The 15,248-nt window shown below is 37.0% G+C and overlaps 1 protein-coding gene across 1 annotated transcript in view; it reads left to right on the top strand.

Annotated features, from left to right (window-relative positions):
* Positions 1–15,248, top strand: part of LOC114068395 (KH domain-containing, RNA-binding, signal transduction-associated protein 2) — a 183,987-nt gene that overhangs the window by 115,267 nt on the left and 53,472 nt on the right. The window contains exon 3 of the mRNA XM_027904420.1: positions 10,149–10,265. Coding sequence (XP_027760221.1) covers positions 10,149–10,265 — 117 coding nt within the window. The remainder of the gene's footprint in view (positions 1–10,148; positions 10,266–15,248) is intronic.

The following is a 15,248-nucleotide window of genomic DNA, read 5'->3' as shown; positions in this document are numbered from 1 at the left end:
AGACCTCATTAAATAATCTTGAAGGATAATTGGGTTTCCTTTCTAAGTACAGAAAAAGTAGAAGGTTAAGAGATATAAGGAAGAAAGATTGTATTTCCTTGAATTTGGTCTTAGTACAAAGAACAAAAAAACCCCACCCCAATGTGTAAAATGCAGAAGAGGAAGTGGAAGAGCAAGAATTTCATAAAATATCATGGATTGCTTTCTCAGGCTGGTTTAATTTTCATAGAGCTATGTGAGTTTGCATATGTCAATCACTTTAAAGTAATGCTTTGCTTTGATTATGAACGTGACTCGAGAATAAAACTGTTTGCATAGTTCTCAGTATATGTAAATTGATACTTAAATGCTGCCGTAACTATAATTACTTTAATAGCAAAAGGCAAAATCAAGTTAACTAACAGAGTTTATAATTAGATTAACATAAGCCAGTTGTGATTTAATACAGTGCTGTCTACAAAATTAGATACTATATGAATGTATTTTAAGTTACTTCATTAACACATGGGGGCCAAATTACCTGTTGTTATAATTTCCTTGACTGATAAGAAATTTGTGTTTTATGCTACATTTGACAAGTCCACTACCATACATGGGAAAGATATATTATTTTTATGGTTGGGCATTCAACCCTAACTTATCCTGGTTCCTGTTGACTTAGAGCTTAACTTTGCAAATATATCATCTGGCAAAGAGAAATCTTTCACCTAATATGAAATCATATTCAACTTAGTAAGAATAAGATGCTGTGCATGGAAGTCCCACTCTACTACAACTCCTTAGATCTTCCTTTTGCATTTCAAACTCTTGAAGTTAGAAAAAAGTTGGTAGGTTGCTGCCAGTTAGCAAAGAGCAGATGGTGTTTATTACTGTGACCAGTAAATTGTGTATCTGTGGGAGTAATAAGCCCAATTAGCCAAATGTTGATTGCGCTTTTAAGTGTTGTAGTCATGGTACCTATTTCCATACCTGTGCATATGCTCAATATAAACTTCTTTGTGCACTTTGAAAAAAAACGTAGTGGTATGATTCTGCAGCCTGAATTGTTAGCATGTGTGTAATTGTTAGCATTTGAGATCATGTCCTGCAAATGAGCCAGTCTTAGGCCCACAATTCTAAAAACTCCTTATTACTTACTTTGTATTTTATTTTCCCATAAATAGTAAAAGTTACTTTAAATTTGGATAGAATGAATGTTTAAAGCCAGGTGGTTCTATGTCCTAAAAAATCCTCTTCCTCTTGATTCAATAAAATATGACTTCAGTACAATGGAAAAAATGTGTTTAGCTCAGCATACTCTGCAGTTTTTAAAAATACTGCTCTCCTTGCACAGTTTTCCATTAAGGAGCAGTCAGCCATCAAGGAACTTCCTGACTCTCTTTAGAGACAGGGGTTGGCATCAGTCACAACCTTTGACTGGCAACTAGTTTACTGACATCTGTAACCCCTCCTCATCGTGGGCAAAAGAAGCCTGAGAACCATTCGTGTTTTCCCTCAGCCTCCCCCACCGCCCCAGCTGGACTGGCCAAATAGGGACAGCCTTAGGAAAAAGCAGTTTAATCCAAGATGCAGAATAAGAAAATCAAAAGCCAAAGGTAAAATGTGACATAGAAGCATAGAATGGTTTGGTTTGGAAGGGACCTTAAAGATCACCTAGTTCCAACGCCCCTGCTGTGGGCAGGAGCACTTGCCACTAGACCAGGGTGCTCAGAGGCCCATCCAGCCTGGCCTTGACCATTAGGATCCTCTTTCTCATTTCTGAGTTGAAAAAGGAGGCTCCAGCATGGTCCTTCTGTCAGCAGAACCTATTGCTGCTGTGCTTACCTTGAGTAATACCCTCTTTGTTAACATCACAGTGATTTTAATGGCAGTACTTTCAGCAGTCACTTCCTCACAATCCAAATAAGCAATAGTAGCTATATACTTTCAGCAAGGCCTGATTTGTTTGGGTTTTTTTAAGACACTTGACAGCTCTTCAGGGTCAAGATCATGTCTTCCTGTATGTATATGCAGTGCCTGCTGCAATGAGTCTCTGGATACTTCTGCAATTAAATAATAAACCGCTTGTAATTAACAACTTGTTAATTGCGGATTTAGTATAGATCCACAACTTTAATTGGTTCCTTGGCTTTTCCTCAATCACCCTACATCAGACTTAAAAACAGAATCACCGAAAATAAAATGCTTAGGTGTCTGACAGATTATAATAAGTAACCCTGCTAATGAATGTATTAGAGAAATAGCCATTCAGACTTAAGAAAGTTTAACTGAATAAGGTTATATTGACACCAATTTATTTTTTTTAAATCAGAAAATTTATTTTAATTTCAAGGCTCACTTAAATTGCTTTATTCAAATACCACAACTCGTTACCAAAATTCTGACAGAAAACTGCTAGAAATGAAAAGTGAGGAGGTATTTTTCCTATCTCAGTGTGGACTTATATCTGGAAGATTTTTATGTGGAGTTGCTGACCATCTGTTTCATGGCGTTATGCCAAAAATGTATTTTCACTGTAGATTTAGATGCTTGGTATGAGCTAGTAAATAGCCAGACAAGTATTGCAGCATCTTCTTTAAGCGCACCATAGATATGAGCTCCCAGCACTTTTCAAGCTAAAAAAAGATGTAATAAAAAAAGATTATTTTTTAAGTAAATCTTCTAGTCACAGTAGCTTTAATAATTCTGACTTTTTTAATCAGATTTAATTTATTCTAGAAGTGATCCCATTGATTTAAACCAGAAATTAATTTGGCCTGGATTTTTCAAGAATCTATGTTTTCCCTTTGAGCATCTAATTTTGAGTCAGGTTTTCTCCCCACAGCCTGGCATTGGGTTCAAGGCATAACAAAGGGGTGAGACCCATGCCTCCTGACATACCTTGCTAAAGTACAGGCCTGTAAAGTTCAATCCTACCAAATGAGTGTCTTGGAAGCTCTTCTCCAGAGACAGGAAACATCACATCACATTGCTGTAATAAAAACCAATGTTGCATCCTTATCTGGAACACTAAGTTGGTTTTCCAAAAGCCAAAAAGTACTGGATATTGAATAGGGTAAGCACCTACATATAGAGGGAGACAGATTAGAACTCTGCAGAATCTGCTGATTAATACAGTAGAGTAGAATAGAATAGAACAGAACAGAATAGAGTAGAACAGTTCCAGTTGGATGGGACCTACATTGCTCAGTCCAAATGCCTGACCAACTCAGGGCTGACCAAAAGTTAAAGCATGTTATTGCAGGCATTGTCATGCTTACAGAATGTTGAGAAAAGTAAAATTTGCATTCATAATCATCCAGTACTGCCTTAACATGAAGAGGAGTCCCTTGTGCATATCAAAAGATGAGGTACTTTTAAAATAAGTGCTGTTCTAAATTAAAGGAAGTGCTGTTCTAAATTAAAAGAAGTCCTAGAATAGGACCAGAAGAAAACTAATTTATAAGCAGGTCTCAGTCAGTAAGGTTTTATTCAGGAGTGAATATTTGTGTCTCCTCCTCTTTTCTTTAGAACAGGGCTGAATTTAGAAAGATTTCTCCCCTACTCACTCACCCGCCCTGCTTCTCATGAATAAGGAAAGGATTTTATGAGGATAAGTAGCTCTGAAAATGGAATGACACTTTGTCTCCCCATGAAGGAACTGATAGCAATGGTGAATAGAACACACTGAGAAATAACAAACCTGTTTCATGTTGTGAAGCCTGGGCTATTTCTGTTTTGCTGCTTCTAGAAGAAATTAATTTCTTCTCCTAGTTCAGGGCTTTGTTCTACTTTATCTTACAGCTGGAAACATTTGTCTTATCCCATTCCCTATTTATCTAGGTTTTTTACTGTTATGAACGCTGATCTGTGAAACAGAAACCGTCACTGACACAAACGCTTTTTTTTGAATGGTAAATATATTCCTTGTTTCTGCTTATAAAACCCTATTAAATTAGTGTTTATAAATAAGAAATGTTACAGTTGTAGTAGAGATATTTAACTATATCAAACAGGGAAGCAAATACTCTTCTAAATGTAAACATGCATTTTCTACTAGTCATCGTAGTTAGCTTGAGGCTTGAATGTTAATGCTGTAAGCTATATGTTAGATTTTTTGTACCTATGGTTTGCTGTCCTGAGGTAGTAAAAAATTCTTACTAATATTAAATAGTTTTTTTATCTTGAAATAATTGCAGGTTAGAACTTTGAGTTGCAACATAACAGCTAGCGATGTTATTCTTTGCTTAATTGGTTACCAGCATTTTTGTCCCTGTGTGCCAAGGGAAGCGGGGAGAAGGATAGGTGTGCATTTATGGGAGAGACCTGCTATATAGAGGAGTAACTTCTGGTGTACTTCTGGTGGTGCCATGTGGCCAGGCAGGCAGGACTGTGTGTGTGCCCCCTGTGTGCCGGGTCTTGGGAGGTTCACAGGGTACCTCAGCACACATAGGCAGATCAGCACACATAGGCAGATCAGCAATGCCAGCCCACCTCTGTGATGAGTCTTGCCAGAGAACTGACCATGTCTTTGCTTATTCAAAGATCAGTTTATGACATAGTGAGAACAAAGTGAGTCCTGTGTATACAACCAAGGTAAGGATCAGTGGTTGATTACAATTCTTTGCAGTAAAAGATGAGGTAGTGATGAAAGTCAAGAGTCAACAGCTTCTGTCAGCCCAGCTGTTTCAACCCCATTTGTGGCTGTCAGGCTGGGCTGCTCTCAAGAGGGCTCCAGTGCCGGGTGCTAAAGGCATTTAAATCTGCCAGTGCAGCTACAGTTTCTCTACAGCACAAGTTCACTATCTTTGGTTTTCCCATCCCTCATACAACATGGACACAGTAGTGAATCTGTGTCTGTTTGTCTTTGATGCCCACTTCAAAGTTGACGCTCCCATAGTGCTTGTCTCCTGGACAATTTGCTTTAACGTGCAATAGACAGAAGAAACTTTCCCCTGATTTTGCAACGTGATATAAATTAGATATTATGTAAATATCAACTTGAAAATGTGTGTGTGTTTTTAATTTCAATTCTGTGGTCATTGAGGGGTCACCAAGATGATTAGAGGGCTTGACCATCTCTCATGTGAGAAGAAGCTGAGAGAATTGGGTTTGTTCAGCCTGGAAAAAAGAAGGCTTCGGGGTGACATAATTGCAGCCTTCCAGTACCTGAAGGGAACCTACAAGAAAGATGGAGAGGGACTTTTTACAAGGGCATGTAGTGACTGAACAAGGAGGAATGGATTCAAACTAAAAGAGAGTAGGTTTAGATTAGGCATTAGGATGTCCTTTGCTGTGAAGGTTGTGAGGCACTGAAACAGGTCTCCCAGAGAAGTAGGGGCTGCCCTATCCCTGGAAGTGTTCAAGGCTGGACTGGATGGGACTTTGAGCAACCTGGTCTAGTGAGAGGTGTCCCTGCCCATGGCAGGAGTTTGTAATTAGGTATCTTTAAGATCCCCTCCAACCCAAACCATTCTACAATTCTGCTGATACTGTGACTTCTGAGAGCAACACTTGACATGCCCATATTAAAGGGGTAAGTTCAGGCATGGCAGTGAGAATAAATGCATGTGACAATCTTCTTGAGGTGCTGCAGAACACTTCGGACTATTATAATGTTATCAATTGTAGGATATATTTTAAGAACTGGTTAATGCATGCATTTTGTTTACAGCACAAGTTATAATTAATCTCTGGCATTTCATAAAAACCATGTGTGGTATATTGACATTGAGAGACAGACTGCCTGTCCTGTGGTCCAGCTTAACAATACCTGCTTACTTTTAGGGATTCTTTTCTCAGAGTCTTAGCCCAGAACAAGTGAGGTGTGTTGATGAGCAGTCTGTTTTACTGCAAGGGGGTTTAATGATGAACAAGTCTGTTATTATGTATGGAGCACAACACTAAGCTTTTGACTAACATAGGCAGGTTTTTATTGTTAGCAATTTCATGTAATTAGTTCTTAAGGCTTCTCCATGTTCTGTATACTTTTTGGGTATCTAAATCCTTGGTTTTAAGTATTCATCCCTAGCATATACAGTTGAACGGAATACCTCACTCTGTCAGTAAGTTTACTTCGTGTGTAAACACAGAGCTGTCCAGACAGATGGAAACAGCACAGTTAGAGGAAAGAGAGGAATTTCCATGTTTCCACATGTGCAGTATAACTTTTGGCTATTTTCATGTGGTATTAAAAAGAAAAAAAAAAAAGTTTTATGAACAAAACTTGGATGAAAACTGAGAAGCCAGAGTGTTGGCTTTGGGCACCTTTACAGTCTGATTGCTTGTACGGAGTGAAGTGTGAAAGTAATCAGGATGCAGATAAATCTAGTGAAACTGTGTGTATATATTGGTTGGGGAAGATGTTGGGGAGATTGACTGGTAAGACCTATTGAGCTATGTTGTCTGTCAGGTTTTATTTTGCACAGGAGAAGGTTTATTGCACAGTTGTTGACACATGAAACAACATGTGCATTTGATTATAAGTAAAGCATCTCCTGCTTTCATCTAATCATTTTCTCCTGAAGACATGTATCATCTTGCCCAGACAAATTATAGAAAAATCTAAGAAAATAATGTACAGAATCTTTTTCATAAACCAGGAAGGGCTTCTGCAAGCAGATAGAAAGTCTAGCTCATGTTCATAAACAAGATTTAAAAGTTAAGTCTCCTGTAAAAACATCTAGTATCACAACAATAACCATATTTTTCAAGTGGAAGTCTGTTTGCTCCCCAGCAATGAAAGCTTTCTGTTAATACTCTCTCTTCTATATATCAGCATTTCTCACCTATCCTTTCCTAATATCACTAGATATTGTCCCAGAGACTTAGAGCCACTATTATTTGGAGAAAATTTGTACACATGGCAGAATTGGATTGGAACTGAGATTGCTTTATAAGATCTGCAGTCACAGCTGCTGTACCAGGAATGTGTTTGTGGGGAAGGCTCATCATTAAATGCAAACTGCCTGAGTTTCCATGTTTTTCTCCACTGTCTCTATTGGTTGTGTGTGCGTGTGTGTGGCTGTAACTGGAGCCTAAGACTTCCAGTAGTAAAATTGGTTCTACTCAGGTCCTTGTCCAGTATATCCTAATTGAAAAAAAGGAATAAAGTTGTATTTCAAATTTCTTACAGTTTCTGCTGTTCACTAAAACTTTCTGTTTCTTATGGACTGGTTTTACCTGTATGTGAATATAAAGAATATAATTTTTCACAAGTTATCACAGTTATTAAGTCAAATTTTCTCCATAAATAGTTTCAGAGTTTGGGGAATTTTGTGATTATAGATGGTACTGAGGTTAACCAGTGGCCCCAAACTAATGCTGGTAAGACCAAGCACAACAGTAGAATGGCTGCTATAGTGCCCTGGCTTCTCTTCAACTTTAGACAAAACCAAACCAAGAGCAATTCAGTTTTTAGTTGTAAATAACTGCTCGCTTCCTGATATGTGTTTTGTAGATAGTGGATGAAAAGTGAGTGCCTGTCTGCTGTATAATCAATAGAATTAAAATCCCCAGCCACTTATTTCCTGTGAAGTGATTAAAATCCACTTAGTACATAACATAGTTTGTGCTGGCCATACCACTCCTTTGCAGCAATATGTCAAAGTAATGATTAGACAGTTTATGAAGTACTTAAATATAAATGGTCACCATAAATCTTCATAGAGTGTATTTTAATAGTTTTATTCCGTTCAGAGAACAAGCATAGTCGAGCTTTGACTGGCCTCTTCATAATTTCCTCCAAACTTACGTAATGTTATAGCTCTTTCAGATTTCAAGGGGCAGCTTTTCTTAATACTAAGAGACGCTAAAAGGATGCAATAGGACATGGTTCTTGCCTGATTGGTGAAGTATAAGTGGCATAAAAGATTTCGTGTTGTAAGAAGGGACACCCCCCAATTCTGCATGTAAGGGAGTCCTTACAGAGGAACAAAAGCTTTGCTGTTCTCTCAGCCGTCTCTGGTAAACCTTCACATACATGGGATATTTAGATTTTGAAATCTTTCTTCTATCAATAGTTTAAATCTACTGTCAAGTATTAAAGTCAAAATTCAGTCCTTGACGTTTCTTTCTCAGTCTTTCTTTTATTTTCATGCGAAATTTAATAAACAATTTGAAGCCAACAACTTCTTCTAAGCCAAGTTTTCCCTGGCAGATGCATAGCTACAGTTTGAAGACATAGGATTGTTGATACCTTGATAGCCACATCATCTCTAAATCCTGCCCCATTTTGAATAGTTGATAACTTTTAGTAAATCAGCAGGTAGAGCTGGAAAAAAGTACGAGCACACAAGCTTGAAAAATCTGCTTTTGGAGTTCCAGAGCTTGCTGGATTTTTGTACTACTTCCCCTATAGACACATTATCATGCAGAAATCAGTTATTTTGGTTTAGGTGGCAGTAGATTTCACCTTATGTATTTATTTTTCCTGTGATTACATATGATTTTATTAGATAGTCTAACCAATATTTGAAGGAAGTGATTTGTAATTAAGATACTGGATTGAAAGCCAACTTGGGGTTTGGAATATCTGGTGTAATTCGGAGTTTGGGTGTTACTAACATAGCTGATGCATTTTATGTTGTTACGTTCTTCTGGCTAAAGTGGAAACAAGAATATTTTCCCCTTTTTTTTCATTTTTGAAACAGAAGGTAATGCAAAACAAAATATAACATCTATTTAGACATTTGTGAGTACTTTGGTTAGCAGCATATTCCTGATTTGTATTTCTTATTATCTTTTTTTTTTTCCTGAAAAAACCCAAAGGAAGTCCTGATACAGTTACACTCCTTCTTCCTTGGCTGGGCTTATTTTTTAGTGAAAGTTAACAGACCAGAATACTGCCTCTTCAGACTTGAACATAATTTAGAAACACCTTAAGCAAGTGCTGATGATTCTCAGTCAACTTCCGAAGACAACTTATGGAAGAGTTTTAAAAGATGTTTGTGGGAGGTGGTTTTTGTGATTATAAAGAGCATAATTATGGTGGTTGAACAGCCTGTGTTGTAAGGGATTTTAAGGTGTGATGTTACCGCGGAGCTGCAGCTTGAACTGTCATCATGTTGCAAGTGGTTGCCATGGACATCGTGCTCAAGAGCTGGTGTCAGCTGTCATTGGACAGTTCGTGGAGCCACAGCAGCTCGACCAATCACTGTTTTCCTTGTTGCTGTGTAGCCCCTTCATACATATGTATATGTTCCCTATGTTTATGTATTCTCCCATACCCTATCCTAGTTGGAGGATTAGCATGCTCCTCCTGAATTCCTGAACCTTCCTCTCCAATCCCTATAAAAATCCTCCATTGTAATAAAATTTGGATTCAACTTGTCGACTCCACGCTGAGCTGGCTGACTGCCTTTTCTAACCAACTCCGACCGATGTTGGAAATAATAAAAAAATAATAAAGTGAAGAGACTGTTCATTACAGAATAAACAAATTACTGAATAAACTCACCCCTTTTTGGTATGTTGACATAAGATTAACACCTCATTTATTTTTTTTCCTGTCCTCTGATTTTCATGTAGACGTCTTCCTACAGAAAAAGCAGTGTTGTCACACCAAGTCTGTGGTGCTTAAGAATATTAGCAGCGTGGCAGGCAAAGCCCAGTGCTCTACAAAATCCTCTCAGAAAGTGCCCATGAATATCTACCATGATCTTTTGACTGTGATTTGTTCTGGTACTGGCAAAGCAGATATTTGAACTGATACACAAACAGTGCTTATTATTTTAAACTCAATGTGCGAAGCATCAGTTCCTAAAAATCCATGTAAAGCCCTCAGTTTTCAGAATATATTATTTGCCATTAAAGCTAGCTGACTTGGGAAAGAACTTACGCATTCACTGGATTTCACCAAGACCATGTAATGAGTAAATTTCTTGTTTAGCAGTTGATAAACCTAAGCAGTCACTGGCCTATTAGTCCTAGAGAGAAGCCTCCTGGTGTTCAAATAAACCTTGAATACTTTTACTATCTTTCACACTAGATGAGAGGATACCTTGGTTCTCCATTCTTGTATCCTATGAATTAGGCTCAGAGCTAAGTAGAAGTATTTTTTTTAAAGGAGAGTAATTTTTTCTTTTTTAATCAGTCTGTTTATAAAGATTTATTAAGTTTTTTTGAAAATTGCATGTTGGTCTAAAAGAGTTCTCTTATTTGCTTTATAGTTCAATTTTGTTGGGAAATTGCTTGGACCAAGAGGAAACTCTTTAAAGAGGTTACAAGAAGAAACAGGTGCAAAAATGTCCATCCTGGGAAAAGGATCCATGAGGGATAAAGCTAAGGTACTGTGTCTGGATTCTGGTTGCAATTAGTGTTGAAACATACGTTGCTTTAGGTTTAGGTTGCCTGTCTACTTAGTAGACTCAATTAAAAGGCCTATAATAGACTCTGATTCCAAGGCTAGTATTTTTATCAAGTTACATTGATTGCTTAAATATGATTTTTCTCTTACTATGCCAACTTTGCTCAGACCTCCACAGTTGCTATATTACCATCTTTATTTAAATAATTCACCTAAAAGAGAAACTGGCTTAAAGTCTGTTTGTTCTGAGAGAAGTCTGTTTCTCCTGAGAAAGTACAGCTTGTATATATTACTGCTGTAATATTGGTGTACATAAATAAGTTTTCTCTCTTTCTCTGTTACTTTAGAGATGGGATTTTTTAAGAATATTGACTATTTATCCAGGGCATAGTTCTAAAATAGGATTAAAAAGTGGGTTTTTTGCTTAGATGTGTAATAAAATACGCTATAGATAAAAGAAAAAGAAACCAGTTTAGGAATCAAAGCCTGGTAAATACACCTGATTAATAATTTGCAGGTAAGTGTTATTGCCCTTCAGCTGCCTCCTCCCAATTTATATACTGAGCATAATGTTCTGTGCTATGGAATATCCATTTGGCCAATTTGGGTCCTGGCTGTGCTCCCTCCCAGCTTCTTGTGCGACTCCTCACTGTCAGAACATGGGAAACTGAGAAGTCCTTGGCTAAGCACTACTTAGCAACAACCAAAACATTAGTTTGTTGTCAATAGTACTCTCCTACTAAATCCCAAACACAACAGGGTACCAGCCTCTAGGAAGAAAATTAACTATCCTAGCGCAGACCAGGATGTTAAGGAAACATCACATATATCCTCATCCAAAGAACAAGTACTATTTGTATTGTGATGTCTTCCTTTACATTCTGTAGAACAGCAGTCAACACAGAAATAACGACTGCTAATTTCACAATATTTCAAGTGTATATGGCCTTCAGTAATGTTGAGCAATATTTTGCTTTCTTGTCTGTTTCCTCTGTCATTCATCTCAGTAGCTAAAACAGTGAAAGCAATAATATGCCAGAATAAAGGAAAAACTAATCAGGATTTTATGGTTGGCATTATTTGGTATTGGTAATGTGTATCAGAAGTCACATAGGCATTATGAGGTCACCAATTGCAATATTGAAAAAAATCCACAAAACAGCCAGATTAGACGCATGAAATGTATTTCATTTGTTCAGAATTTTTTTTGTGACATTGACCAGAGTGACAATTCAGTTGCAATTGTAAGATAATAAATCTTGAATATGCTACCGATTTTTTCCCAGGTACTGACAAGTAAAATATTTTAATTACTTCTGGCTAACTTGTGGAATCATAAAAAAGTTTCCCTGGATAAGTGAGTGCATGTGCTGCTACGTAGCAGTAATTTGCATCAGTATCACATTTGCCAGCTCTTTTCTCAGCCACCCACTCACATTATTATTGCCAAGAGCATCAATTGCACAAACAGAGGAGTATAAAGATGTTTGAACACATTTTATTAGGTAGATTAAGTCTTCTGATTTTGAGATCGGTCATTCTTCTGATTATATAATTTGAATTTCATCTTATGATAATGCAGAGTTCCAGCGTGACTGTTACTACATTCATTCATGAGTATATCACCAAAAACAAATTCGAAGTATATTTTTTAACTCTTCATAGAGTATTTATTCCTCAAGAATAATCTGAAGTTGAGTATGAACTTCATGGAAACTCATTCATATGAGAGTAGTGTAAAAAATTAAGTACTAGGGTAAAATGGCATTGAATATAGCAGTCATGAAAGCAACTTTTGTAGAGAAGGACTTATAAGTGACTTATCTTAATCCAATTTAGACATTACTGACTCAAAAGAAAACAGAATCCCTGTGCAATTACAATGAGAGATAGGAATTATCTGATCTGTGTACATCGTTACCAGTTCTAAGCAAAAGAGTGTGAGAATGATCTTGGGATGGGTAATAATTACAATTAGCATTTCAGAGAGGCGGTTCTGATTTGAGATACTGGTAAAGCATAGAGAAAATAAGTTTGACTGTGAGCATAAGTAATGGTGTGAGTTGCTACATTGCTAAGCAAAATACAACTTGCTCTGGTTAAAATGGTTTTCTTGCCATAAAACAAGTCAACTAGTCTCATTTATGCAGTACTTTGCTACTGATTTAAATACAAATTACTGAAGTCTGGAGGCTTTTTGTGGTTATTTTGTACCATATGAGAAATCAGCTTATGTATATATTGGCTGATTAATCTTCTTTTTGGAGGAATATTCAAGAAAAATCTCTGTCATTTCTCTCTGTAAACTAGAATTTCCTTCAGGCTGAACCATAATAGTTCCTAAACAAACTACAAGCATATGTGCTTTTCTACTCCAGTCCAGTGCAATGGGATGCTGAGCTGCACCAGAGCAGCAGAAACAGAATTTCTGCTGGAAAGTACTAAATACATTTCTGCCCTAAGTCCCTAAGAGCTTAAGTGTTCGAAAAGAACCGATCCACTGATCCGAGGTTTTTCAGTGCCAAAATGACAATAGCGAAGTGCTTGGCTCAACAGTGAACCACTCTGGCCATAGTCAGTAATTTTTGTCTTATGAAGGGGCAGTCTCCAGGTCTGGGAAGCTGACTCTGTCAAGGGAGATACATCTGCTTTTCAGAATTTCCTTATCTTTTTTTAAAGAAATCTGTGGGTAAATTTTAGAGACTAAAGTATTTAGGCTGTTCCTTCCAGAGCCACGCGGAACGCTTGTTGAGTGACTTGAGATTTCTGACTATCCACTGTGCTTACAGTGTGGGAACAGGATAGATTGATTTGAACAGAAAATGCAACTTACTTAAAATGTATATTATGAGCTCCAATTATGCACAAAATACCACAGAGCTAATGTATGTGTCACAGAAATTTGTGTTAGAAATTATTGGAGAGATGCTGAAGTATAACTGCATCAGTTTTGCACAATGTTATCTGGGGTATAAGGAAAATTTATGATTCTTCCAGAGTGGCTAATGTGAGTACTTAAGTCTCTGTGCTGAAGTTAATGCCACTGGCTCAACAGAAATTTAGTGTTCCATAAAAGAAGAAAGATCCTACAGTATTCTGATGGGAAAAACAAGCACTGTCATGAAACATGCAAAACCAGCTAATAGGCATAGCAGATGATACTGCTGCCTTTTAAATACTTCTTACTCTTGATTTGGCATGCAAAAATGTAGCTAAAATTTGAAGTCTTTATTAGCTGAAGAACTACCCTGTATTTTTAAATCATAGGTATTGTTCAACATATTGAGCATAGCCATGACCACTGAGAATTGTGCCCAGTGTGAGGGCACAGCCGTTTTCTAGTGTGTTTCTGGAAAAGGTTGAGCTCTCACTGTCTTGCTGGTTTATATGCTGCCACTAAAGGTTGTCATCGCCGTAGTAATGTAGTATTATAAATATGCAAATACATTTTTCAGAACAGGTAGTGATGAGATTGAACATAGTCATGTTGATTTGCTTAGCTTTTGGATCTTTTCCATTTCTTTTTCTTCTTTTTGCAAACAGCATGAGAGGTGATTGTGAAGTTAAACAATCAAACTGAAGTGAAAGGAGAAATCTCATTACAGATGGAATGAATTGATTGCTTTCATACATAGATGCAGATTTTCTCCTCTTCAGCCATGCAGTGAAGACTTTTCACTGTGCCATTAAAAAAAATAAGATGCATACAGTGTCTGGAATAGCTTTTTGTTACGTGTATTATAGTGGCAAGAGCATGAGTCCTTTTTAAAAGAATCAGAAAAATATGTAGCAATGTTTCTTAAACCCTTACACTTTTTTAGCTAGTTACCTGCCAGTTCATAGAAGATAACAGAGTCTTGGGGCTTGCACCATTTCTCCATAATCTCTAGTTTTTGATTATTTATCTGAGCTATATTTTTTTACGTAATATATATAATTTGATGTTTGTGGGTTTTGGAACTTCAGAACATCATATCTGAGAAAGCAAAATGGCAATGATTTCATGCAGATAGGAGTGACATGAAAATTCTTATAGGAAAACCAAGAACATTTAGGGCCAGAGATAAAATACCACACTGGTGTCATTAGAACTGCTTTTAAGAGCTGCATGACTTAAGATTGCTGGAGCTTGGGGAAAGTACGTGTGAAGAGTCAAAAACATACTCCTCCTCTTCCATGTTTCCCTGAGAACCCTCTAGTGACTAGTCAGAAAATACTACTCTAAGGGGGACTGGGACCTCACCCTTAATAACGTGTGAGAACAGATCAACAGCATCAACTGTAGTCCAGCCATGGTGTTTGCCTGCAATGTGACATCCTCACTTTTTGTTACAGTTTTTTTTCCAGAGGTGAACTATCCAGAGTAGATGAGACAGTATACGGTGAGGCTTGCCTGGAATGTCTCTATATATCATTAGACCACTAATTATTGGTATGGATAGTACTGGTAAAAGAAGGCAAATGAAGGCCTTGATCCCAGAACAATAACTGAAATGGTGAATGAGACTTAGAATAAGCAAAAATGTGTTGAAAAAGGGAAGAGGACTGGCTTGAAAAATAAAAACAAACAATAAGAATAAATCCTTCACAGAAGAAAAACTATTCCTCCTACAGAATTTAATCTTTTGTCTTTTCCATCGCATGTGTAACTTTATGGTGAGAACATTCAAAGTAAAAGATGATAGAAATTTTCCAGTGAACACGAAATTATGTGGAAAAGAGGTATTTGGAGACTTCAAAATTCGTAAACAAGGAAGGGTTGTGAGATAAATGTTGAATATGTGCAAGTGTTGTGGCTGAAAATTTTTAGGGTAAAATGTTTGTGCTTTTTTTTTTTTTTAACTAACAATTTTATTTAAAAATTAACCTGGGTGATTATGTTTGAGAAAGCACAATAATGTAAGAACAATCGGATGTTTTGATTTTTGATTTGTGAACACTGTGTTAACCAGAGAAAGATTTT

The sequence above is a fragment of the Empidonax traillii genome, unplaced genomic scaffold, assembly GCF_003031625.1.
Source record: "Empidonax traillii isolate 1590-97213 ecotype Southwest subspecies unplaced genomic scaffold, ASM303162v1 scaffold1058:size294411, whole genome shotgun sequence".
Lineage (NCBI taxonomy): Eukaryota > Metazoa > Chordata > Aves > Passeriformes > Tyrannidae > Empidonax > Empidonax traillii.
Note: the sequence above shows the minus strand (reverse complement) of the source record. Positions and strands in the feature narration are given on the sequence as shown.